At 36.2% G+C, this 24,707-nt stretch overlaps 1 protein-coding gene across 7 annotated transcripts in view; it reads right to left on the bottom strand.

Moving 5' to 3' along the window:
• Positions 1-24,707, bottom strand: part of CBLB (Cbl proto-oncogene B) — a 231,140-nt gene that overhangs the window by 31,982 nt on the left and 174,451 nt on the right. For all 7 annotated transcript variants that reach the window (XM_047874977.1, XM_047874981.1, XM_047874978.1 and 4 more), the window contains 3 exons: positions 16,888-16,982; positions 3,700-3,846; positions 94-191 (listed from right to left, as the gene is read on the bottom strand). In XM_047874977.1, coding sequence (XP_047730933.1) covers positions 94-191; positions 3,700-3,846; positions 16,888-16,982 — 340 coding nt within the window. The remainder of the gene's footprint in view (positions 1-93; positions 192-3,699; positions 3,847-16,887; positions 16,983-24,707) is intronic.

Here is a 24,707-nt window from a genome sequence, read left to right as displayed (position 1 = left end):
TTAATGTATTTTCAGTACAACAATGGCATGGAATTTTGCCTTTAAATTCTGACCATTAAGATGAAGAACACAGAGAATAGGTTTTATACATACCCTTTAAATATATGCCTAATTCAGGGATGTTTGGTTTCTTCATCTCTGAAGATGTACCATGTGTTCCATTCAATATACAATGACCATTATCACAGGACCTAACACAGAGATCAAAGAACAAAAATCATAAGGAAGATTACTTTCCATTTAAAAGTAATTTGGAGAGGTGATAGGAACTAGCAACCCTGCTCATATGCTAAAGTTTGAAAATAAATGTGATTTCCTTTTCTGGAAAAAGTGTAAGAAATATTATTCAAATATTCTTTTCAGATTTTTTTTTTTTGAAAGAGATGGAGATGGTGCACACACACCTGTGAGCACACAGGGAGGTGGCGCAGAGGGTGACAGAATCTTAGGCACCATGTCCAGTGCGATGCCGGACCCAGGGCGGGATCTCATGACTGAGATCATGACCTGAGCCAAAATCAAGAGTCAGACACTTAACCAACTGAGCCACCCAGGTGCCCCTATCCAGATATTCTTACTAAACTATTTTTGCAAAGAAATAAAATAAGTAAAAAGATAATCTTAAAAAAAAAATGAAATAAAGAAATACAAGCACTACAAAAATTGTTGATTTCCTAAACACATCTGTGAAGTTAACACATCATTTTGGACAAGTTCAATAATACCTTGTCAAGTTTTTGAAAATGTAGTAAGGCCTATATATGTGTGTGTGTGTGTGTGTGTGTGTGTGTGTGTGTGTATACACACATATACACATGTAATAGTCCCAATGACTTTATTATTTGTTAATGATGTTTAACATATTTTTATTTCTGTAATTTAAACTTTCCTTAAGGTAAACTAGAGCCCACAAAGAAGGAGAATTATTAAATGTTCTATAATTTCATTAAAATTTTGATAGGCATATTCAAATACCTAGGGTCTGTCACAATTTCACTACTACTATGAACAAAACCCCGCCCTTCTGATAACTGTAGAAAAATGACTTTAGCAAAGGCTTTGGGTACACGACAAGGTGTCTGTAAAGGATAATACTTACTAAAGCAGTATTTTTGTTGTTAGTATTAATACTTTGAACTATGTGTTCATTAATACTATGAACACAATGGACAAAACTGGGGCCTGGGAAGATAGTAGGAAGAGAAAGTACAGAGCATACTTTGTCTTTAGAATATAGCTGTGTAACAATGAACTTTCTGCTCACCAAGCTATTCTGTTCATAAAAAGCTATAGAAAACAGAGTTTACATTTTCCGTTTCTCTGATTTACTCTGAATTCTCAGGGCAAAGTAAAAGTACATACATAATGGAGGAGATAGCGGATATTTAAATAGTTATTGCAAGAGGGCTTCATCTGAAATTCATTTCTATTCTCTCTGGTGGCCACATCTGTTTCAGGGGCCAGAGATGGTTCATTTTAAAATAGTTATCATGTATTGAATTTTCATAATAATGATGGATTTTTACTGAAACTGAATTGAATTATTCATCTACTGTTTAACTTTTTCTGCATATTGATAATTTATCTCTTCTGATGTTCCAAAGGGTGGGGGAAACATATTAGGATAGGAAGTATTTAAGCTTACAGAGTGCTCTGTGGAGGAAAGAAGGTACTTCATCCATTGGCTTTCAAGAACAAAAAGATAAAAAATTCACTCCTATTAAGTTTAGGGATAATCAACATTTATTACTTCTCTATAACAATGGAAAGATAGTAATGGCGGTCATAATTCAAATTTATTTTCAGGATTTGGGAGGTCTGCCACCAAAAATCTCATCTGATATGATCTAACAATTAAAATTCAAAGTATTTCAAATATAACTCTCACCTCTTCAGCAATGAAAAAAAAAATGAAATCCCAAGAAGACCAAAAAAGCTCATCTTATTTCAGTCTTTACACATTACTATACATTTGTAGGAGCCAAAGGGACTAAAAATTGTGACCATTTGTATTCGGTATGAAGGAGTAACTTTCCTCTAATAAGAGTAGTAGACATTTGGTTCTTCCAAAATAACAAATTGCCTCTCAGTCATTTATCTTCTCAAGGACACTATTTTATCAACAAATGTCTTAAACACCAGTGATTAGCAAGAAATGAAATGGTTCTTGTTTTGAAATATGAAGCCCTAGACTGCAGAATGTTAGTGATCCTGGTTAAGAATTCTGTAGAGTGTTGATAATTTTAACCAGGATCACTCATTTCGACAGATCTCTGGTTAAAATGAAGATTTGCTTCTCTTTTCCAAGTATTGCATTTCACCTTGGTGTGATAGTCTAAGAAAGACACTAAAACATTCTATTTAGATTTTTCATCTGAAAAGGAGGGAACACTCCACTCACAGAATGCTTTCCATTGATGGACTTGACCTTAAAACGGAAACGATGCACGAAGATAAGACAGATGGTTGAAGTGTTCAGTAGTTTTCCTATCCTCAATCAAGAGGTGCTGGAAGGCAGGAAGGCTGAGCCACCAGCTGTAGTGAGTGAAACCCCGTGCTGTATGCCAAGCAAAGCTCCAGGGATTCCGTCATACAAAGGAAATGAGCTCACTAAGTTTTAAAACTGAGATTTGTCTTATTGAGTACTTCATGTAAGTCAGATGAGATAAAGAAAAATAGTATTAGATTACAGATTAATAAATCAATTATACAAGTGCAGAATCATCCTACTTAAACACAAACTAATATTTCAGTACGCACCACCCAGTTTTAACAACTGCTCTATACCTCAGTGGGGCTGACACTTCAAGGTTGTTTCCATTACAATGAGAACAAACAACTGGCAAGAAGAAACAAAAAGAAAACCCTATTTCTCACATTCTTATTTGATCTAAGGAAAAGTAAAATAGTACCTCATTAAAAAAGGTAAATACTTCTTAGTCTTTTTTTCTTAACTTCTTCAGGATATGATAAATAGAAGTAGGCAGCATATCAAGAAGGGAAATGAATATAAATTATACTAGTCCTTACATCAAAAAAAATTCTAAGAAAGGTAATACTTTAGTTTCTGGGCACTGATTTTTCTTCATGAGGTATGTACTAAGAACTGATAAAATGCATTGGAAAATAGTATATTGAAAATTCATGAATTAATTACCACTATATGTAATATACAGCAAAGTTTTATTAGATTATAATTTGTTTTGGGGGGAGAGGGGCAGCAAAATGTTCCATTAGATTTACTAGTCAATTAGTTTAGTCAACTGACTTCTTGAGTAATGAGAAATCTGCATCTTTTAGTTTTCTATGAAAGGAATGCAGAAAATAGTATATAATAAGAGGAGGCTTTGACCAAGAAATCAAGGATTTTTTTTTTTTAATTTTTTTTTTCAACGTTTATTTATTTTTGGGACAGAGAGAGACAGAGCATGAATGGGGGAGGGGCAGAGAGAGAGGGAGACACAGAATCGGAAACAGGCTCCAGGCTCTGAGCTGTCAGCCCAGAGCCTGACGCGGGGCTCAAACTCACGGACCGCGAGATCGTGACCTGGCTGAAGTAGGACGCTTAACCGACTGCGCCACCCAGGCGCCCCAAGGATTTTTATTTAAATAGCAGTGATTCAGTTGCCTACAAACAAATACCACACATGATAATGCTTATGCAGATGTGAGATGATAAAAAGCTGCCCATATGCTTACCTAAGAGGAGGTTTTACGTTATGGCAATGAGATGGTTGTGAATTCAGGGAAACAGGATGGGATGAAGGAACCTTGTATTCATCGTCATCTTCCTCTACTGGGTCTCTGGTTTTCTCTGAAAGGGAATTTGCTAACGGGCCAGTACACCTACCAGAGAGGGAAAAAAAAAATCCAGTCTAGTTTAAGCATAACAATTCAGAACAGGCAAGTTGAATGTGATCTATTCAAATCAAAGGAGCTACTTTGTACTTGTGTTCATTTTTCAATTACAAGGTAACATCAGAAGGGCTGTTCTTATACTAAATACAAATGAAAGGATTTTCAATCTTTTGTTAAGACTCTATTGACGAAATAAAAGAATTTCCATACTTATAATTTTAAATGGCAGAGTAAGAAAAACTAGTAACCTGTCAAATTAAATACAAAGATCTTGAAGTTAAAACAGAATGTATAAAATTATCCAAACCAAAGCTATTAAAATATTAACATTTTGTTCCAATTTAACTTAAATGGGTAAATTAAGATTTTATATATATATATGTATGTATATATATATGTATATGTATATATATGTATATATGTATATATATATACATGTACATATATATATATATATACATGGTAGTTTTATATATTAATGAAGTCTTTATAAAAAGGTCAACTTTGTCTCTTGTGAATATTACCTGTAGTTGAAAACAAATCCAGTTCAATTAAATGAATTATTTCTCTGGTAAGGTTCAAGTACAATTCAAATTATTTTTTTTCCCAACAACTAAGAACTAAAAATGACTGGAACAATTAGAAGTAGATAATAAGAGAACTTATTAAGTCTTTGAGGTAGAGTACATTATTTTCATGGCTTCAATTCTCTAATAAAAAAGAAAGAAAATGAGTAGAACAATCACCCAATATCCAAAGAAGTTTTTCAAGCATTATACTCATCCATGAGAGTAAATAAACAAAAGAAAACAAAGCCAAACAAACAAGGAACCCAGACTTTTTTACAATTTTTCACAATTGTTATTAATGGAGTTTAACTCTTGCTTATGCAAGTGAAAAATATCAAAGTAGAAACACACAAACATACCCTAACGTTAGGACACCCAACTAGTTTGCAAGACAAAACTTTTGATAATCATAGTGAACGTCTGTTTCTTTTCTTTCTTTCTTTTTTTTTTTAATCTTTGGAACTGCAATTTTGAAGCACCTTCTGTAGAGGGAGCAAGAGTCCTTTGGTATATGTGCCATTGAACCTGAAATAACTTTTTCATTTAGATTTCTTCTCGCTGGTTAGAATGCGAAAAATTTTAAGGGTTTTTCTTTGTGCCCATTACAAGAAGGCATTGTGAAAAACCTCGAAGTTTTCAAGCTTCAACTATGTATTTGAGTCTCTAGAAAGTTCAAAATTAAAGAAAAATCTCTCCCAAGATTTTTCAAAAGCATATTTCTACCTGTCTTTGAAGACTTTTTCAATACTGATTTTTGAATTTTTGTTTGTTTGAGCAACCTCTGAATTCAAATGACAGTTTACAGTGAGATAAAATCATAGTAACAGACTGACAGAAAGTCCACTGCCACTGACCAGAGCCCAAGCTAATAACCTTATGAGGAACTACCCCTCCTATAGTGTAACCTTAGAAGAGATACATTCCAAATGAAGGCTGGTGAGTACATGCACTGCAAAACTGTGATCTGATGGATATTATGGTAGGGATTTCAAACATGACCTTTCCACAAAATCTTATACACATGGACATCAATTTAGCTAACTCAAGGACCAGAATGGGTTCTATTAGCAAATGAAACAATATACATCCTTTCTGTGCCCTACTATACTTTCATTCATAATGAATCTTTTTTTGCCAATGCAATTCAAGCATATCCAGTATTTTTTTTTTTTTTTAATTTTTTTTTTTTTCAACGTTTATTTATTTTTGGGACAGAGAGAGACAGAGCATGAACGGGGGAGGGGCAGAGAGAGAGGAAGACACAGAATCAGAAACAGGCTCCAGGCTCTGAGCCATCAGCCCAGAGCCCGACGCGGGGCTCGAACTCACAGACCGCGAGATCGTGACCTGGCTGAAGTCGGGCGCTTAACCGACTGTGCCACCCAGGCGCCCCAAGCATATCCAGTATTAAAGAAAAAGGAAAAGACTTCTTGACCAAATGTTCAGCAACAACATCAATGTCAGAAATCTATCTGCCGGTTGGGGGTTACTTCCAAAAATTTAAGAGTTTCCAAAGAAGCACTGCATATTGAGGCAAGAATGGACAGTTTATGAAATCACATCTGTTGTGGATGATTCTATATTTTCTTTTCAATGATGAAGAATTTCGTCTGGGTAATTCCCCCTAGTCTTTTGCCTTGATGCAAATCAACACATAGAATATTTCTGAAGAAGATGAAAAATAAAGCTCAAATAAGATTTTTGGAATAATAAAGGCTTACCACTAAAATTTACTAATCAGAGATTATTAGCTTAAATGGATTTTACTGGATTACATCTAGAAGGGGAAAATGTCTTCAAGTGGCATTTGTATCTAAATCCCAAAAAAGTGCTTCGATATCCCATTTATCACCTTTTTAATAAGTTCTAAAATCAGATATTCTTCTTCTTCTTTGTGTTTTTAGTGCAAACCTCTGATATCAGTATAATAGTCTAGAGAAGCTAGTTTATAAGAATATCATTCCAGTGCATTTTATTCAGTATTACATAAATTTTTATATCAAATTAATCTTGCCCAGTTCAGAAGGAAAAAAAAATAAAAGCAGTTTCTATAATAAAAAATAGGAATGTACACTATGGGCTTCGGGTGATTACATATCAAAACAGGTTCATCCATTTTAACAAATGTACCGCTATGGAGGAAGATATTGATGGGAAGGGAGAGGTACGTGTGGGGGCAGGAAGTATATGGGAAATCACTGTGCCTTCTCAATTTTGCTGGGAATCTAAAAAAACAAAGTCTTTAATCACTCTAAACTTGTCTAAAAAATAAAGTTTTAATAAAAAAGAAGGTACAAGTGAGATAAAGAAGTTGTATATAAAATATCAAAAAAGAAATCTCCATTCATGTAAATAATTACACTATTTGTAACTATACTTGGGATTTTTTTCCTTCACAAACTAATTCAAAAAGTACGTTCAGGGGCGCCTGGGTGGCGCAGTTGGTTAAGCGTCCAACTTCAGCCAGGTCACGATCTCGCGGTCCGTGAGTTCGAGCCCCGCGTCAGGCTCTGGGCTGATGGCTCAGAGCCTGGAGCCTGTTTCCGATTCTGTGTCTCCCTCTCTCTCTGCCCCTCCCGCGTTCATGCTCTGTCTCTCTCTGTCCCAAAAATAAATAAACGTTGAAAAAAAAATTAAAAAAAAAAGTACGTTCAATTTTACTTGAAATAAGCGGTAAAATAATTAGTGTAGCAATTTTCATAAGCTATCATGTAAGTTTACTTTTGGCAGTGAAGAAAATATCTAACTTAAGGGACACAAGAACACTTCATTCATTGATGTGGCTTCTGAGAAATGTTTGGGATATCAGAGGAATAAAACAGAGCAAATTATTATTTGGTTAGTTCCAAGTTAAAGCGGCCAAGTAAACCATCTTACCATTTATACCTATTACTTCATTCCCTTTGTATTATCATCGTACATCCATGGACTATTCTGCACTGTGGCTGTCATTCTGGAGTTAATACACGGGTAATGAACAAGGCCACATTCTCTCAAAGATGCACAGCCATCCTCTCCCCAGCCTGCACCTCCTGTTAAATTCACTGCGTGTTAGTTATCTGAGCCTCCGGTGAGAAATACATCCACTTCCTGCAAGTGCACACTTGGAACCAACCAAGAATACATTTTGCAATGCTTTTCTTAGTGATTTTTACATGTTGAGACAAACTCAGATACACTCCTCTATAATATTTGATATTCTTGGTGTGAGAGGCACATCATGAGAGGGGTTTATTTGTGTAACTTTTCTTTCAACTTTAATTCTTTTGATTAATGTACACTTAGTATATGTGCCTTCATTGACATCGTGTTTTCTATATATTCATTTCTGTCTTTCTGTCCTGAATTGCAAAATGCTTAAGGGTAGACCCTGAGTCAACAAAGGCCTGGCGTGGTATGCGTCAAGGGGGGCACTCCCGGCTTTTAGACAAAAATGAGTGGTTATCAGAGAAACAGATGACAAAGCTGTTAAAGGAGAGGGAACAATCATTTTTAGGATTCTTTTATAATTTAGAAAAACATTTTTAAATATATCATTTCGCTTGCTTTCTACATGTAAGAATCTTTATTTAGTAATTTCTGAAGGCATGTTTTTTTTTAAAAATATCTTTTATTAAAACTAAGTCTTCAGAGCTTGCTATATACATTAGTCCACATTTCTTGTATTAACTGTCAGAATCCTAACAGGGAAAATAAAATACTTAACTCAGAGAAATCAGTCCTGAGAAGTGGTAACACAAAATAAAGCTGTATTTGAAAGGATTGCACGTATGCCACAAATAAGTAATTTCCCCAGAATATCAGAGTGAGCTTTGTAATACTGATTTTAAGCGTTCTTTCATGACATTAAGAAAAGTCTGTGGTATATTATTAGGTTTAACACAAGCTTTCCTGTAAGCTTCAATTATAAGCATTTCACCTACTTGTTTTTAAATTGGAGAAACAGATTTTAAGTTACATTTTTAAGTTAACTTAGAACCAATATGCATTTCTAAAATTTTCTGGGGTCTGCTTTAAAAATCAGGAAGACAGATACTGAGGAAACACATACTTTTCTTGCGAATCTAATTTTCCAGTATGTTGGACGTTAAAGACTTCACGATGATATTTACAGTGGCATTATTTGTAATTGCCAAAAACTGGAATCAACCCAAATGTCCCTCAGTGGAGGGATGGATAAAGCGTGCCTTATAATGGAATATGTACTCTGCAGCAATAGAAAGGAACCAACCATTGATACACTTGACAACATTGATGAATCTCAAATGCATTATACTAAGTAGAGAGAAGCCAGACTCAACGGGGTACGTACTGCATGATTCTATTTATATGACCTTCTGGAAAAGGCAAAACCGTACTGGACATGAATTAGACTGGTAATTTCCAGGGGTCTGGCGTGAAGGAAGAATCTGACATAGGCACAGGGGGATTTTTTGGAGTGATGGAACTGTCCTAGAACTTGATTGTGGTGGTGATTACGTGACCATGCTTTAGTCAGAACTCACAAAACTGAATTTTACTGTACATAAGTTATGCTTTAATAACTGAAAATTTTCTTTTTAAGATTAAAAATTCATTTTAACTCATTTCAGGTATTGCAGATATGCATCTTTCACAAATATGCTGAATATTCTTAGTGGCCTTCACATAACTTATTTAATTCTATTTGAGACTACGGAGCAACGTTAACAGAAACATGATAAATGCTTGACTGTTGTGGAATATGCAAGGATGCCTTCCCTTAATATGAAAATAAAATCTCATTTTAATCCTATACATTTTCTATCAATGGATCAATATGTTCATGGACAAATGGAGAATATAGGATAGATCATGCCTCTGTGGGACAAAAAAGAAACAGTATAAGGAATATATTTTACATTGTATATTTAAATAGAATCCAGTGGCTCACATTTCAATGGCTAGGTTTTTTGTGATCATAAATCAGCTTTTTTGTAAATGATAACTAACAGGTTTGTCAGACTATTAGGATTAATGTTATATCAGTTCTCATCAGAGCTTTTAGTTAGAGACAATGAAAGATTAGTGGAATTAGTGGTATTCCCCCTACCAAGATTATAGCCATCCACCAAATTTCATTTTCCCACAAAAGATGAGAAGGGATTATTCTATGTGAATTTAGAAATTACAACACTAGAATAAAAAGGAGAGAAATCATACTCATATTACTGCTTTTTCTGTTGAGACTGGTTTAAAATGATATAGTGGCAACCCTCAATTGTTTTCATCAAGGCATCAACCAGTAGTTTCCAGGGATTCACCACAAAACACCAGAATATCTGAGTTTGGATGGTCAAGTTACTTTGCAGGAGATTTGAACAAAGTTTATTTTGCTGCATAAACTCACCGATTTATAAGTTAAGTCTGAGTTTCAAATATCAAGCCATATCAATAGGTCAGACTCAAATGCACAAACATTCTACATGATACAATGAGAGAAGAACACCACAGTGATCACAGTGAACAAACTGAAAAGAAAGACCCACTCTCCACCATCCCTTATATGTCATGTCAATTGTTACCTACAGGAGACCACCATCTTTGGTAATAATGCACCTTTCCATTTACCCAAGGTAGAACAAACAAAAATAGTGCAATATCTTGGCTAGTCTTAAAAAGATTTTAAGGTACTGGAGGAAAGCTGGTTCAGAGACTAATGAAAGAGCAACCATATTCATTTACTAGGATTAAAAAAATAGGGGCGCCTGGGTGGCTCAGTCGGTTAAGCGTCTGACTTCGGCTCAGGTCATGATCTCACGGTCCGTGAGTTTGAGCCCCGCGTCAGGCTCTGTGCTGACAGCTCAGAGCCTGGAGCCTGTTTCCGATTCTGTGTCTCCCTCTCTCTCTGACCCTCCCCTGTTCATGCTCTGTCTCTCTCTGTCTCAAAAATAAATAAACGTTAAAAAAAATTAAAAAAAAAATAGAGTAGCCTCTTAATTACAGCTTTATCTTCCATTGAAAAGTTTTCTACCATATTTGTCTTATACTTAAATCAATAATAATTTCTTATCATTGGGCATAAAAAGGATTCATGTAAAACCAAAGTACATTCAGTCTACAGGAATCCTCAGGTGAATAACAACAGAATATGTTTTCCTGCTCTTTTGACACTGAGCACAAATAATGAGACCTGGTATGCACCATATACAAAATAACACACTTCCATCAAGCTCATTCCCTTTCAGTGGTTTTAAGTTACAATGTGATATTTGGATTAATATCTCCCAAGGCTTAGTACTTTTTTCTCTTCTCTGTCTTCAAATCTTAGTCAAAAACAAAGCAAAACAAAACAAAACTCTCCCCTCTCCCATGAGTTTGCCAAATAATTTCATTCATATTCATCTAACTTTATAGTTTTACACTTACATTTACATACAGACCATTCTGGAGACTGTTTAAAGACAACCACAATCACACGCGTGTTCACATGCACAGATGCTGATGTTTGAAGTGTGGACCTTTTTGGTGACTCTGGAGGGTGGCAGTAGTTGAGGTTACATTCACAAAACTACATTTCTAGTTTATTTTCTGAAGCAATTTGGTAATAAATGGAGATTTTAATAAGAACCAATAATGTTCTTACAATCAACATTGCAGGGGTAAGTGGTATAGTCTCCTTCAAGGTAATGCTTTAATATGTAAGTTCGTATACTGTTGAAAATCTCAGTTACATTCGTATGCCTAAGAGCGTAGCCAATCTACTAAATTTGTGATTTGACATGTAGAAATAAATTTATTAGCTTTAGATAGTACCTGCTGAAATATTTACCTGAATATAATATTTGGATGTTATGTCTAACTAATTGCTCCCTCAACACTTCAATTTAGGTGTGTGTGTGTGTGTGTGTGTGTGTGTGTGTGCGTGTGTGTGTGTAACAGGCATCCCAAACTCTTCAGGTCCCTCAGTCTCCATTTTATACCTCTGACCTGTTCCCACATCTGTTCCTTCTCCAGTCTCCCTCACTTTGGAAAATGGCACCAACCATTCACTCGATTTCTTTAGCCAAAAACTTATGTAAGAAGAGTCGTCACTATCATACCTCACAGATATCCAATTTATTAACAGGTCCCACTGGACCAAAATATACCCCAAAGCTGACCCAGTAACTCCATCACCGTTACTCCAGTCAGAGCCCTGACCATCTCTGACTGGTCTACCACATCTCTGACTGGTCTACCACCAATGGCACTCTCCATTGGTCTCCCTGCTTCCCCAAAGACCATTCTTCACACAGCAGCCAGGGAAATTCCTTAAAAATGCAAACCAGCATCATGTCATAATGCTGACCAAAACTTTCTAAAACTCACCAAACCAAAGTTCTTACCTTGGCTTTAAAGACAGTATACTATTTAGCCCCTGAATACCATATTCAACTCTAGTCACACTGTCCTTGCTGCTCTTCAACATGCTGAAGGGATTCACGTGCCTCCCTTTTCTACACTTGAGTCGTCTAGCTTTCATGCTCTTTACCCAGATAACCTCATGGCTTGCTCCTTTACTGCTTTCAGGCTCTGGTCAAATATTACCTTTCCTGATGACTTTACCTAAAGTATAAACCTCCATATACTATTTATCCCCTTCCCTGCTTTATTTTTCCTCCTAGCACTTACAACTACCTGACAAAATACAATATCATTATTTGTTTACTTTCTGTTCTCCTAACTAGAGCACAAGTTCCAGTGAGGATGGGATTTTATCTAGTTCATGCTGCATCTCCACTTATTACACACAACTGAGTAAAAAGTAGCTCAGGCAAAAATTAGGATTCTCTATTCACCGAACTGAAAATGTTATTAGCACCTTATCTGTTTGGAAAAGCAGGTAACAGTGATCAACACCACCGTCTCCAACAGCAAACCGTTTTTTTTTTTTTAATGTTTATTTATTTCTTACAGAAAGAGAGCACACACGAGCAAGTAGGGGATGGGGCACAGAGGGAGACAAAGAATCTGAACAGGCTTCAGGCTCTGAATTGACAGCACAGAGCCCGACGTGGGGCTCGAACTCACAGACCGTGAGATCATGGCCTAAGCCGAAGGCAGACACTCAACCCACTAAGCCACTCAGGCGCCCCTAAACCTTTTTTTTTTTTTTACAAAAGTATTAATCAAATAATATTTGTTCAGCATGCATTTGAAGGCTTACGATTAATATTCCAAAAGTACAAAAGGTGCATTTATAAAAGACAAGGCACCCAAAATATTCTTCTGAAAAAAGAAAATGACATTCATCTGTATTCTAGAACATCTTACTTGAAAATAATCATTCCATTATTACTGGCAATAATTCTTCTATTTATTTGTCAATATCTTGTGTCAAGTGAAATAATTTTTTTAACTGTTTCAGATTTCATTTAAATTTTAAAAAATCAAATTATTTCAAGACAAATATAATTTAGTAAAAATTTAGTAAAAATGTAATAAAAACAAACCACATAGGATTTTTTTCATTCTCCCCCTAGAAAATAGTAGGCACTCATGTTTCAAGCTTTTATTTAAAATTTTACGTTTGTAGCTAAATGTCAATGATGTTAATTAAATAGAAACATTTAGAAAAACTAAAAAAAAAAAACAAAACCCAAAAACCAAATCAATGTATACTAGTACAGTTTCAGCTTTCTTCTACAAACAGGATATTTCTTAAAAATAAATTCTGTATTCTTCTAGGCCTCAACATAAGTCATACAATAAAAGTCACATAATTGCAAACACTTTTACAAGAAAGTAAAACTATCACAGAGTAGCCTCTTATATCAAGTAAAAGGTGATCAGAGTAACATCAAATAACTTATTACTCTTTAGTAAATATTTATAACAATACAAAGTACATTTAAAGGTAAATGCTAGCTGTGACTTTCCTGAATTCAACACTGAGGGTCTCAACGTTTGTGAGAACTGCAAAAGTCTGAGTAGTAATTTGTGATTTTGCTTTGGACTTATTTTGAAACATGCAGTAAGAGTCTAACATAGAATTAGGTACTTGAACATCCAACATCCCATTTCGTCCCTATTTGCTGAGACCTCTGTTCTATGCCCCTCCAGTACTAAGGGTCTATTCCTCACTGTACCCTGGTTTACATTCTAATGAGGCCCAGATAGATCAAACATAACAAACAAACGCAAAACTAGAGCAGTAATCCAACTCACGCTGGCTTCAGCAATGAGACACAACGAGCCACAAATGAACATTTAAGCTGCCAAATATTTCATGTAAGTCAGCATTATAGATGAGCATCCCTTAAAAAAACACTGCATAGAATCTAAAAAGTTGAAGCTCAAAAGGAATTTGGAGATCATTTAAGATAAACACTCTTTCATTTATCAGATAGAGAAAGCGAGGCCCTGAGAAGTTACTTTGTTCAAAGACAAGACAAATATTTAATATGCTAGAGTCAGGTCTGAGACCAAGTCTGATTTAATTTTAATATTCACTTCAGAATTCCATGCTGGTTTCATAATAAGACAGTCCATAAATGACTATGGAAAATGCCTACTAAAATATTAAGTAACAAAAAAGGGCATGGAAATTATCTCTATAATATAATCTATGTCATGTAAAAAAAAGTCTAAAAATGTCAAAATGTTGAAACTCTAGACATGGATATTTGGAGTATGTAGATGCTCGAATTTACATATTTGTTAAATTTTTGTCATTTCTAGTTTCCATATTTTATACAATGAACAAATGCCACCCATATAGTCAGAATAAAAAAATTGAAGAGATAAATGTGCAATGAAAAGTCAACTCTTTCATTGTTAACTATGGTTAATTTGCAGCATGCAAAACAAAACTATTTTGCTGTTAAATCTGCATTGTTTAAGTATTTCTCTGTTTAAAGCAACTGCACTGTTTCTGAGGGAAAAATCAAGAATAAATGGAGAGAAAATATACTTACAAGGACTTACAAACTGAAGTACTAGAAAAATGTCAATACATTACACTATGAATTTATTCTTACTTTATAGGACAAACACGTAACTAAAATACATACGAAGCAAACTGCAACCTCTGCTTATCTCACTTGCCAACATGAATTTAATAAACAGAATGTGAAAATTTAATCTAATTGGCAAGGTTTTATTTACTTTGTTTCTGATGTTCTCTGAATTATCAGAATTAATTGAACTTGAGATATTTTATTACATATATTCAGAGTTCATCTGAGGCTATGATACCATACGTTCTTACTGATTTAGAGCCTACTATACAGAATATGTGTATTTGCTTCCAACTTTTATGTCAGCTACATTATCTGGCAGTTCCCAGAAAAGTTACCAGTGGAGAATGCTCCAATGAGCTTAGTTTCCCACTGTCCCCTGAATGATGGCAAACTTCACACTCTTGCTGCTTCTCATCTCCCCTTTTGAACTGTGCCTATTCTCCATGACTCAGGAAATTTCCATCTCTTCAACGTTTATTTATTTTTGGGACAGAGAGAGACAGAGCATGAACGCGGGAGGGGCAGAGAGAGAGGGAGACACAGAATCGGAAAGAGGCTCCAGGCTCTGAGCCATCAGCCCAGAGCCTGACGCGGGGCTCGAACTCACGGACCGCGAGATCGTGACCTGGCTGAAGCCGGACGCTTAACCGACTGTGCCACCCAGGCGCCCCAGGAAATTTCCATCTCTTTATGAAACATCCTTGACTTCCAAGGTCTGTAACAGTCTTTCCTCCAAGTGAAAGTAAAAACTAACAACTAGAATTGTACAAGTCAACATAATGTTCTCCAGAGGTTTCATGTGTGTTAATTTTATTTTCTAGAGTAGAGTGCAAACTTCAGGGGCTGGGTTTCGCTTATCCTTCTTTTGCATCCATATGTATAGGGGATCTCAGTGACCAGCAGAGAAAGGAGTAAATGCTCTAAGACTTTCAGTTGGAAGTGAGGATCTTACCCGATAATCAACCAAGTAACCACATATTTGTGATATAGGCACCACATAGCAAAAACAGTAAAGTGTTAGGGAAGAATCAGAAAGGACAAGAAAAATATTTTGCTCTCAAAACCTTATGACCTTTTTTTTTTAATGTGAAGAAGCACTTTAAAACTAGAAAACAGTGGAGCAGAGTACATAATTAAATGTAGACAATAAACTGTAGGAAGAAGACTGAGAATTAGTCTTACCTCTTACTATCATTATGAATGAAGAAGTCAGAGAAGTTTTCATAAAGAAACAGAGCCTGAGACATGGACCTATAGAATAAAGATTCTGAAAAGGTGGTGCATAGGAGGAAGTAGCTTAAAAATTCACAAAGCCAAAAAAAAAAAAAAATCAAGACAAGATTGGAGGGGAAACATTAGGAATTACTGAACAATATTTTAGTTGGGTAAAATTCTGTGGATCTTACTGCTAGCAGAAGAGCATAGATTAACTTAAAAGGAAAGAAAAAAAACAATGCAGGGTTTTGAGCAGGAAACTGATCTGGGGACAGCAGAATGAAAACAATTCAGCTGTGTAAACAAAATATATTGGAGAAAAGGCAGGTAGCCTGATTTAATATAAAGAGTGAAAAAATTGGAATCAGGAGACTTGGTTTTATCCTGGTTTGACTTGGGTACCTATATTAACTAACTGCCTAATGTGCTTCTTGTGTCCCCATTTTTCAAATGAGATAACCCAGGTTAACTTATTTTTCAGTTAATGCATTTTAAAATCCATTGATATTAATTCTAAAATCGTAACACATCATCCATTATGTCTGTTCTTCCAGACATCCAGCTATGAGGCAACAGGGAAGATTAGCTGACTATAAAAAACTTCAAAAGAACAAGCAAATAGGACTTACTGGCTGAATGGATTCAGAAATTGTGAAAATTGAAAGAATCAAAGATTATTTTCTGATATCACACTGGATAGTTGGGATTAATGTGACACCACTTGGGAAGAGAGATAAATTGAGGGGAAAGCGCACCGTGCTACTCTGTCCTCTTTATTTTTATTTTTATTTTTGAGAGAGAGAGCGAGAGAGCAAGAGAGAATGACCACCGGAGCATGAGTGGGGGAGGAGCAGAGAGAGAGGGAGAGGGAGACACAGAATTGGAAGCAGGCTCCAGGCTCTTGAGCTTTCAGCACAGAGCCTGATGTGGGGCTCGAACTAATGAACTGTGAGATCATGACCTGAGCTGAAGTTGGATGCTTAACTGACTGAGCCACCCAGGCGCCCCTGCTCTCTCTTCTTCTTAGATACAAAGAAGACTCAAGTTCTCTCTCCCTGTTGTTCCATATGCAACCTCAGAGTTTAGGTAAGTATCACATATGCTGTGGTTACCAGCAAAGAATCAGGAAGGACCTTGATTTCTGGTACTTTATAAATCTGGCTGAATCACTTTTATTGATGTGTTTCTATTCACCTTGTACTTTCTGTATTGAGTACCTCATATCGACTATTTACCATATCCATATGCATGGAGAGATGCTCTGCAAATTCAGTAAAACTCACTTGATGCTAGGGAGAAGGGCAGCAGCTGGAGGAGGAGGAGAAAGCCGGGGAGGAACATCATATTCTTCACTTCCCAGGTGACCATTGGAAAAGACCTGAAAGGAAATCCAAGGGTTCATTTAGAATTTAACTTCTGGAGGACCTTAAAACAGTAGAAGCTCTTAGAAAACCTATAATTTTGAGAAGAGTATGTAATTTCTGTTTATTTAAACAAGCGCAATATCATATAATTTACTTAGGAGTCAGTTGCACCATAGTGATTATTCACCACCACCACCCAAAGGAACACCAAGTTATATGTAAAAAGTATAATACAACACGATTCTTAAACACATTGAGAAGGAATGCGTACTATAATTTCTATAAAACAGATACACACAGCTTGATACACAGATGGTGAAATTCCCCAAATAACCATCAGTTTTTATTGAAAAGTTACCATTCTCCATAGGATTCAGGGAAGAAAAAGCAGTACCAGTGCAATTCTTATTTCAATTCTCCCAAATAAAAGTGTTGTAAATTATATCTCTCTGGGGTTAACAGAACATTTTTAAACTTCTTGATAAAACCTTACAGAAATGCCTTTCATCTTTCAAGGCTGAAGCATCAACACTATTGGGAAGTAGAGCCCGCCTGCTCTTTCAGAGCGCGTGCAATTTTAACCAGAATTTTCAGTGTGAACACCACCAACTAAAACGGTTACCTTGCTCATAAGGTACCGGCAGAGAACCAGTGTTTTGTTACTCAGAATCAGAAATTCTGATTCCCAGGTTTCTCAGTTACACTACAGGGACTGAGCAACAGCGCTTGTGACTAATCCGAGAACTTGAAATAAAGCAATTAAAAAAAGAGAAAATAACTTCATATAGACATATTCACACACATACAAAAAAGATTAAACCTATTTTAAAATCTTTAAGTAATTATTAGTGTTTTATCATGGGGCGCTCACCTCAACTCTTACGAATTCATATTTAAAGGATAGGCTTAAGTTGGAGCAAAAGGCTATAATGTAACCTGAATAGCCCTAAAGCCCCATCAATGACCTACCAATTTCTTTTCCTCCCCCCGTATTTCTAAAATGCTGCTGAAGCTCTAGAATGCAAAATTGAAAAGCCCATACCTTCTCTATCAACTTAAAATAAGAAACATGGTTTAAAGAACACATTTGAAATACATCAATATTTGCATTTCAAAGTTACACAATCTAAATCTTATGGCATTGAAGTTTCACTCTAAAAACTAGGACCTGTGCTAGAGTTCCAATGTCTCCTTTGCGCGGCTCCCTCATTCGATGCACTCTTATAGTTACACTATGATAAAACAGATCCTAAACACGGTTTCATTCTGAATTCCATGTTCCCACCTGTACCCACTTCACTAGACTTAATCATTTTAGCTGCCGCTACCTGAGGGAGTGCAATAAATTACAAGTTGGGCTAAAAATAAATATTTTATGTTCTCTGGAGATTTGAAAAGCCTGTTTAAAAATAGGAGAAAACAATAATTCCTCAAATGTGCGGATGGATAGCCATCGACTGAAGCAGTTCACACTGAAACCCCACAGATTCAGGCCTTCTTTATTCAACTGAGGAAACAACTTTTTCCTCTGTCCCAAATCTACCGCAATTCCACTGAAATTACTACCAACTTAAATATTCTGATACTATTACTCCTCTGCCAAAAAAATAGAAAAACAAACAAAAACAACAAAAAAACCTTTAAGACCTCTTTCCTAACAAATTAAAGATAACATAGTATAGAATTCAAGACTCCGTATTATTGGTTAGAATCTACACTGCCATAATTTCACCTATCCTGCCAATTCTCTCTCTCTCTATTCTATCCATTGAAAATGGACTTCCTTCGCTATGCATATTTTCTCTAACCTCATGCGGTTCCTTCCTGTCGTGTCTATAAAAACACCTACTAATCTTTTCATGTCTATAGCCAGTGACCTTCTTGTGTGCAGCTTTATTCCTTCTTTTACACTGCATCTCAATTTGATTTTTTTTTCTTCTTGAGGATCCCATATTGTATTTTCTGAAGGCTTCTCTTACGCCTTATCTTTTAGTTAATCATACACCTGTCTCATTCTCACCACACTACACTGTGCTTTATTCATTTTGTATTTCCCATGCTGTCTTGAACATCCTAAGTACCTTACAGCTAAAGGAGGTTGAAGAATGAGGAGACATTAAGGTAAGTTTGGGCTTATGGAAGAAGTTTAATCTGAGTTATCACACAATTTACTATAAATTCTAGGTTATCCTAGATTAATATTTTTCTATATGCCTCAAGACAGCATTTGTTACTAATCTTGGAAGTTCGAAATGTCTTATGATTCAACTGTTGTCTAAATATTAAGCTTAAGGTGTTTGGGATCCTTGAGATTCAGGGAACACATTTGTGATAATCGTAGCACAATTAAGACAAACCTTTTTATCTGTACAAAACCCCAAACACAACCCCTTTTCCCTATCCCACACATGTAAACCGACACAAAATCTACCCCAAAAATATCACTATAGTTTGTCCTTCTACACCATCAGATTGGCAATGAAGCCAGTGAACATAGAGGACTTATTTCTTGATAGACAGCCCTTGAGATTTAGAGATAAGTTTGAGGTCATTCACATAAACATGTGCCTCTCCACCAAAAGAGCAAAAGCCACAATCTCAAAAAAAGGGGAATCTTTCGATGCATTTATCTAGCAGCATCTTCAAAAGATTATTGTACACAGGGTCATTTTAGAATAATGTCACTTGAAGTAACATAACAAGTCAGAGATAGTTTTTATCACATTAGAAACAGCAGTATTCTTAACCTTTCGAGAGAAACCAATAAAGATAGCTTAACACAACGTTAGCATCTAGATCTAAGTAGATAAATCTCAAGTTTCCAATGATGTTTTAAAGCATTTTAATGCAAATATTTTCACCTCAGCTAATTAAAACAAACCAACAACAGTAAGTATCTAGCCAACAAAATACTTATTAAGGGACAGGTGTCCTATTAAGGGACAGGTTTCTAGAACGCAAGAATTTCAGAGAAAGGAAACAGTACTATAGGAAAGAAATCTCTTACCAATAATACAAGATAAATAAACCTAGTAATTCTTAGCTTGCAGATTCATGTTAAAAGTAAAGGATTACTTAGGTAATCTGATCACGCAAGGTAGGGGTGGGGGGATAGGGAGTTGATGAAAGTCACAGGGAATTCTTACACTTCATTTTAATGATGAGCTGAACAGCTCTTTCCCTAACAGCTCTGTACAAGTAGGAAATGCAGTAGAATTTACTCTTGCTGTCCTTACCATTTGCCAAGCGAAGATGCAAATCAAAAGGGCAAATGCCTCTAGTGGATGATGGGAAGTGGCACAGGGACAGAGGACACATGATGAAGGAGAGCGAGGTGCCACTTCATGTACAGGGTGTCCATTTTATGAATTCCCTTATGGTAGGTATTCCACAGGTACACTTCATTCTAATGTAAACATTTGGTGCTTATTTGGGTTTCTTATCTTTAAAATGGGAAGATGATGTTTAATTTGAAGTATTACCTCTAATGAAAATAAGTCTAAAGGATAGTTGCTCCTATTTCACACAAGAATGCATTTGCTTACAATTAATTGGGGAGACTGATGGGTTATGTGAAGGTACATCAAGTTCCAGATATCTAGATCCCCATGCCCTTTATTCCCATGATAAAATGTTTTAAAAACTGCATACTAGGTAATAGGTACGGAGGGTGAGGATACATTGTAACATTTATCATTCTCATTAAAAACAGGAGGAAAAGAAATCCTTTTTTAAACAAGGAGATTATATTCTAGCTTTGGCTGAAGGCCAGTGCTGGAAAAATACATTAAAAACTGTTTTTCTTAAAAAAAAAAGAAAAAAGGTGGAGGGCACCTGGGTGACTCAGTCAGTTAAGTGTCCAACTTTTGGCTCAGGTCATGATCTCGCAGTTCATGGGATCGAGCCCTGCATCAGGCTCTGTGCTGACAGCTCAGAGCCTGGAGCCTGCTTCGGATTCTGGGTCTCCCTCTCTCTCTGACCTTCCCCTGCCTGTACTCTTTCTCTCTCTCTCTATCAAAAATAAATTACATGAAAACAAATTAAAAAAAAAAAAAAACCACCAACAACTGGTTTTCTTCCTTGTATGTCACGGGTGTTCTCTTCTTCCAATCCCTCTCCTGCCCTGCCCTCACCCACACAAACCCAGCACACATACACTCTCTTGCGTCTATCATCAGCTTCAGTACTGTACTAACTTAACAATCAAGTGCTTACCAAGTGCTCATTAGGAATTATGCTAAATAAAATGGGAGGAGAGAGAGACAGAGATGATGGTTTTGGTTTTAAATTTAAATTTTTTTTTTCAACGTTTATTTTTGGGACAGAGAGAGGCAGAGCATGAACGGGGGAGGGGCAGAGAGAGAGGGAGACACAGAATCGGAAACAGGCTCCAGGCTCTGAGCCATCAGCCCAGAGCCTGACGCGGGGCTCGAACTCACGGACCGCGAGATCGTGACCTGGCTGAAGTCGGACGCTTAACCGACTGCGCCACCCAGGCGCCCCTTGTTTTAAATTTATAAAAAAGAAAGGACAACTATTTTGAACGAGGACGTTGAGTGTTACAACTTATACTGCTACTTCGTGTCTAGTTGTTACTTTTGGTTTTATTCCAGACCTGAGGTGTATGAAGATTTAGATATTTGGAGAGTGATTATTTTCCCAAGATACTAGGTACTATTATTCTTCCACTTCATAAAGTAAGAAAAATAAGAGAAACAAAGCAAGAAACAGACTCTTAACTAAAGAGAACAAACTGATGGTTACCAGAGGGGAGGGGGGTGGGGGGATGGGGGAAAGACATGATGGGGACTAAGGAGTGCACTTGTGGCGATAAGCACCAGCTGGTGCATGGAAGTGTTGAATCACTATATTGTACACCTGAAACTAATATTACACTGTATTAACACTATACTGGAATTTAAAGTTAAAAAAAAATACTTCTTATGTTCTAAACAAATCTATTCATTACAAAAAAAGGTAAGAAAAATAAGTGGACTTGGGACAAAGGTGTAGGAAGTTGTTTGCATCCACAAAGCCAGCAAATTCTAGAGCAGGAAGTAAAACTCAGTTCTGATTCCAGAGCCTAGTTGATCTGTACTGATAAGATTTTTAGTAATGTTGAAATGCAGCTATCGGGTTTGCTTTATCCTTATCATTTTCCTTCTGCCTGAAGGGGCTGAACAGTTCCTCTGCTACAAAACATTGTTAAATTTGAAAGGGAAGAGAACACTGGGATTCTGGTCATCCTTGAACATCAGAAGGGTCTCGCACAAAGAACACACTTAGAAATGTGAAATTAAGTCAGTTTGGATGGAGGACATGCAAAGATTAACAAGGCGAGAAAAGTCCAGGGCAGGATCAAAGAAACTGAGAAGCACAAGTCCCAGGATGGACTCAGTCTTCTGTTAGATGTTAGTTAGTTGAAGCCAGCCTCTTACTCCTCCGGAGTGAAAAGAGAGGAGTGAGGCTTTTTCTACTTTATGTAAATTATGATGTACCTTGCAGTCTACTGAAGTTCCTTTGTAAAGACAATAAAAGAGAAAAAGAGGAGACATCTAATTCATAGCATTTATTACATTAACTACATATAAATCCTTCTTTATAATCCACCTTAGAAGTTGAACAACTAGACTGAAGTCATAAATCTTATAAGTTTCATTTTGGTTAAAACTTCATGTCTAGGGGCGCCTGGGTGGCTCAGTCGGTTAAGTGGCCGACTTCGGCTCAGGTCATGATCTCGCGGTCTGTGAGTTCGAGCCCCGCGTCGGGCTCTGTGCTGACAGCTCAGAGCCTGAAGCCTGTTTCAGATTCTGTGTCTTCCTCTGTCTGACCCTCCCCTGTTCATGCTCTGTCTCTCCCTGTCTCAAAAATAACTAAAACGTTAAAAAAATAAAATAAAAAAAAAACACTTCATGTCTAGTTGTTGTAACATGAAATTAGCTTACAGAGTATAAGCACTGCATTAGTAATACACACAACATATGAGATTAGACCTTAAAGAATCTTAATGAGGGTTATTTAGCCAGAGCTAAACGAGATTAAAATCCAGCTTTCTGTAAGAGATATTTTGCAATTTACTCAATGTTCTCTGGGATAGTAACATGTATCAATGATCAGGACATGAAAGTTTGGATAGAAAACATTTAAAGGAATCTTCATAACTGAAGTCACTATTAATATTTCATAGTGACTTCAGTTATGAAGATTCCTTTAAATGTTTTCTATAATTAATAAAGTAAAATTTCATACCTATAGCCTAAGAAATTATAACCTCAATTTAAATAATGGTAACCTTCCATACAAAATTAACATCCAGTGTTCTAGGGTAGAAGGACAGGTTTATATTCGTGCTAAAACTGTATAACATATTATGTAAAATAACCCTGAAATAAGAGATCTTCACTGAATTGGCTAAGATAATTATAAGTATTTCCACAATCCATTCAATAAATAAATTGTAATATGTTGCTGAGATATAACCATTCAATTCACGTCAGAGCCTGTTCTGACACTTCTCAAGACAAGCATGATCATGTATGAATGAAAAGTAATAGAGGTTGAAAGGAAAAAGAAATTATGCAAAAAACCCAAAAAACAAAAAATGAAAAAAACCAGCCGGTCCCTCCAATCCAGATTCCAGGTTGTGGAAATATACATTTGAGCTTGATAAGCATTCCATTTTCAGAGAACATTACTAAAAATGCTTTTGTAAGTACTTTTTCTTCCATTTACACGTTTAGATAACCTTCAATGAAACTTTTAGAGATCTTCATATCTAAGATGAGAGACTGAACTCACCAAGGTGAGTCACTGGCAGAGTCATGGCAAACCCCCCCACTCTTCCCCTTTCTTCTGAATGCCACACTAGACATTGGAGTCTTCCTATCCTGGAGACCCTAGAATATCCCTGAGGTTAAATATTATCATATGAACTTTCCATTATCACCCAACCATGACACACAAACACGTGTGTGCACACACATGCATATACCACACAGAAGCTGAATGTGTGTCGTACTTCACACTTTTTGTTCTTGAATATATGGTTAACTCACCAACTGCAGACCGTTATTTTGAAGGAATTGATTACTGTCCTAAAATAACAAAGGCCAATAGAGAGGAATCAATTTAATATTAGTCTTCAAAAGAGGCAAAGCCTCCTTCAGCTGAGGGAAGACGGCAAGCATCTGATCTCACAGCCAAAAATATCATGGAGGGAGGCAAACACCAGAAACTATCAAGGGCCTACCAAGAATTCTAAACTCATTGATTTCTGCTGCTGCCTCTTTGGTTCCCTGTACACTTAAATTCTTTCCTGGGTATTTAAATGATAGTGGTGATATCTTTTAAGCTAGAGCTCAATATGTGTGACAGCCTTTCAGTTTTATGGATAAAGAACCTGCTTTGTGAGAGTGATTGGAAGTGGTGCTTTTATGTAAGGGAGAAGTTCATTTTACCTGGATGCATAAGGCGTCTGTCCTTGGCAACCATTCCGATGACTGATTTACGACACGCTATAATTATTCAACTGTTTTTCAGATTAGATAGAACCAGGACAGCTTAAAAAAAACAATAGTGCCGATTCTCCCACCAACAAGTTATTAATAGGAAAAAGTTTTGGCAGATGAAATAAGAGGAGGTGAAATAAATCTTTGGCAAAGTGTCTAGTCTCTTCACATTAAAATTAAATCATTACTCTGAACCTTCTTCCTGACTTCTTTTAAGTTCAAGTTTTAATG

This window comes from Prionailurus viverrinus, chromosome C2, assembly GCF_022837055.1.
Source record: "Prionailurus viverrinus isolate Anna chromosome C2, UM_Priviv_1.0, whole genome shotgun sequence".
In the NCBI taxonomy this organism is placed as follows: domain Eukaryota; kingdom Metazoa; phylum Chordata; class Mammalia; order Carnivora; family Felidae; genus Prionailurus; species Prionailurus viverrinus.
This window is presented reverse-complemented; position numbering and strand designations above follow the sequence as displayed.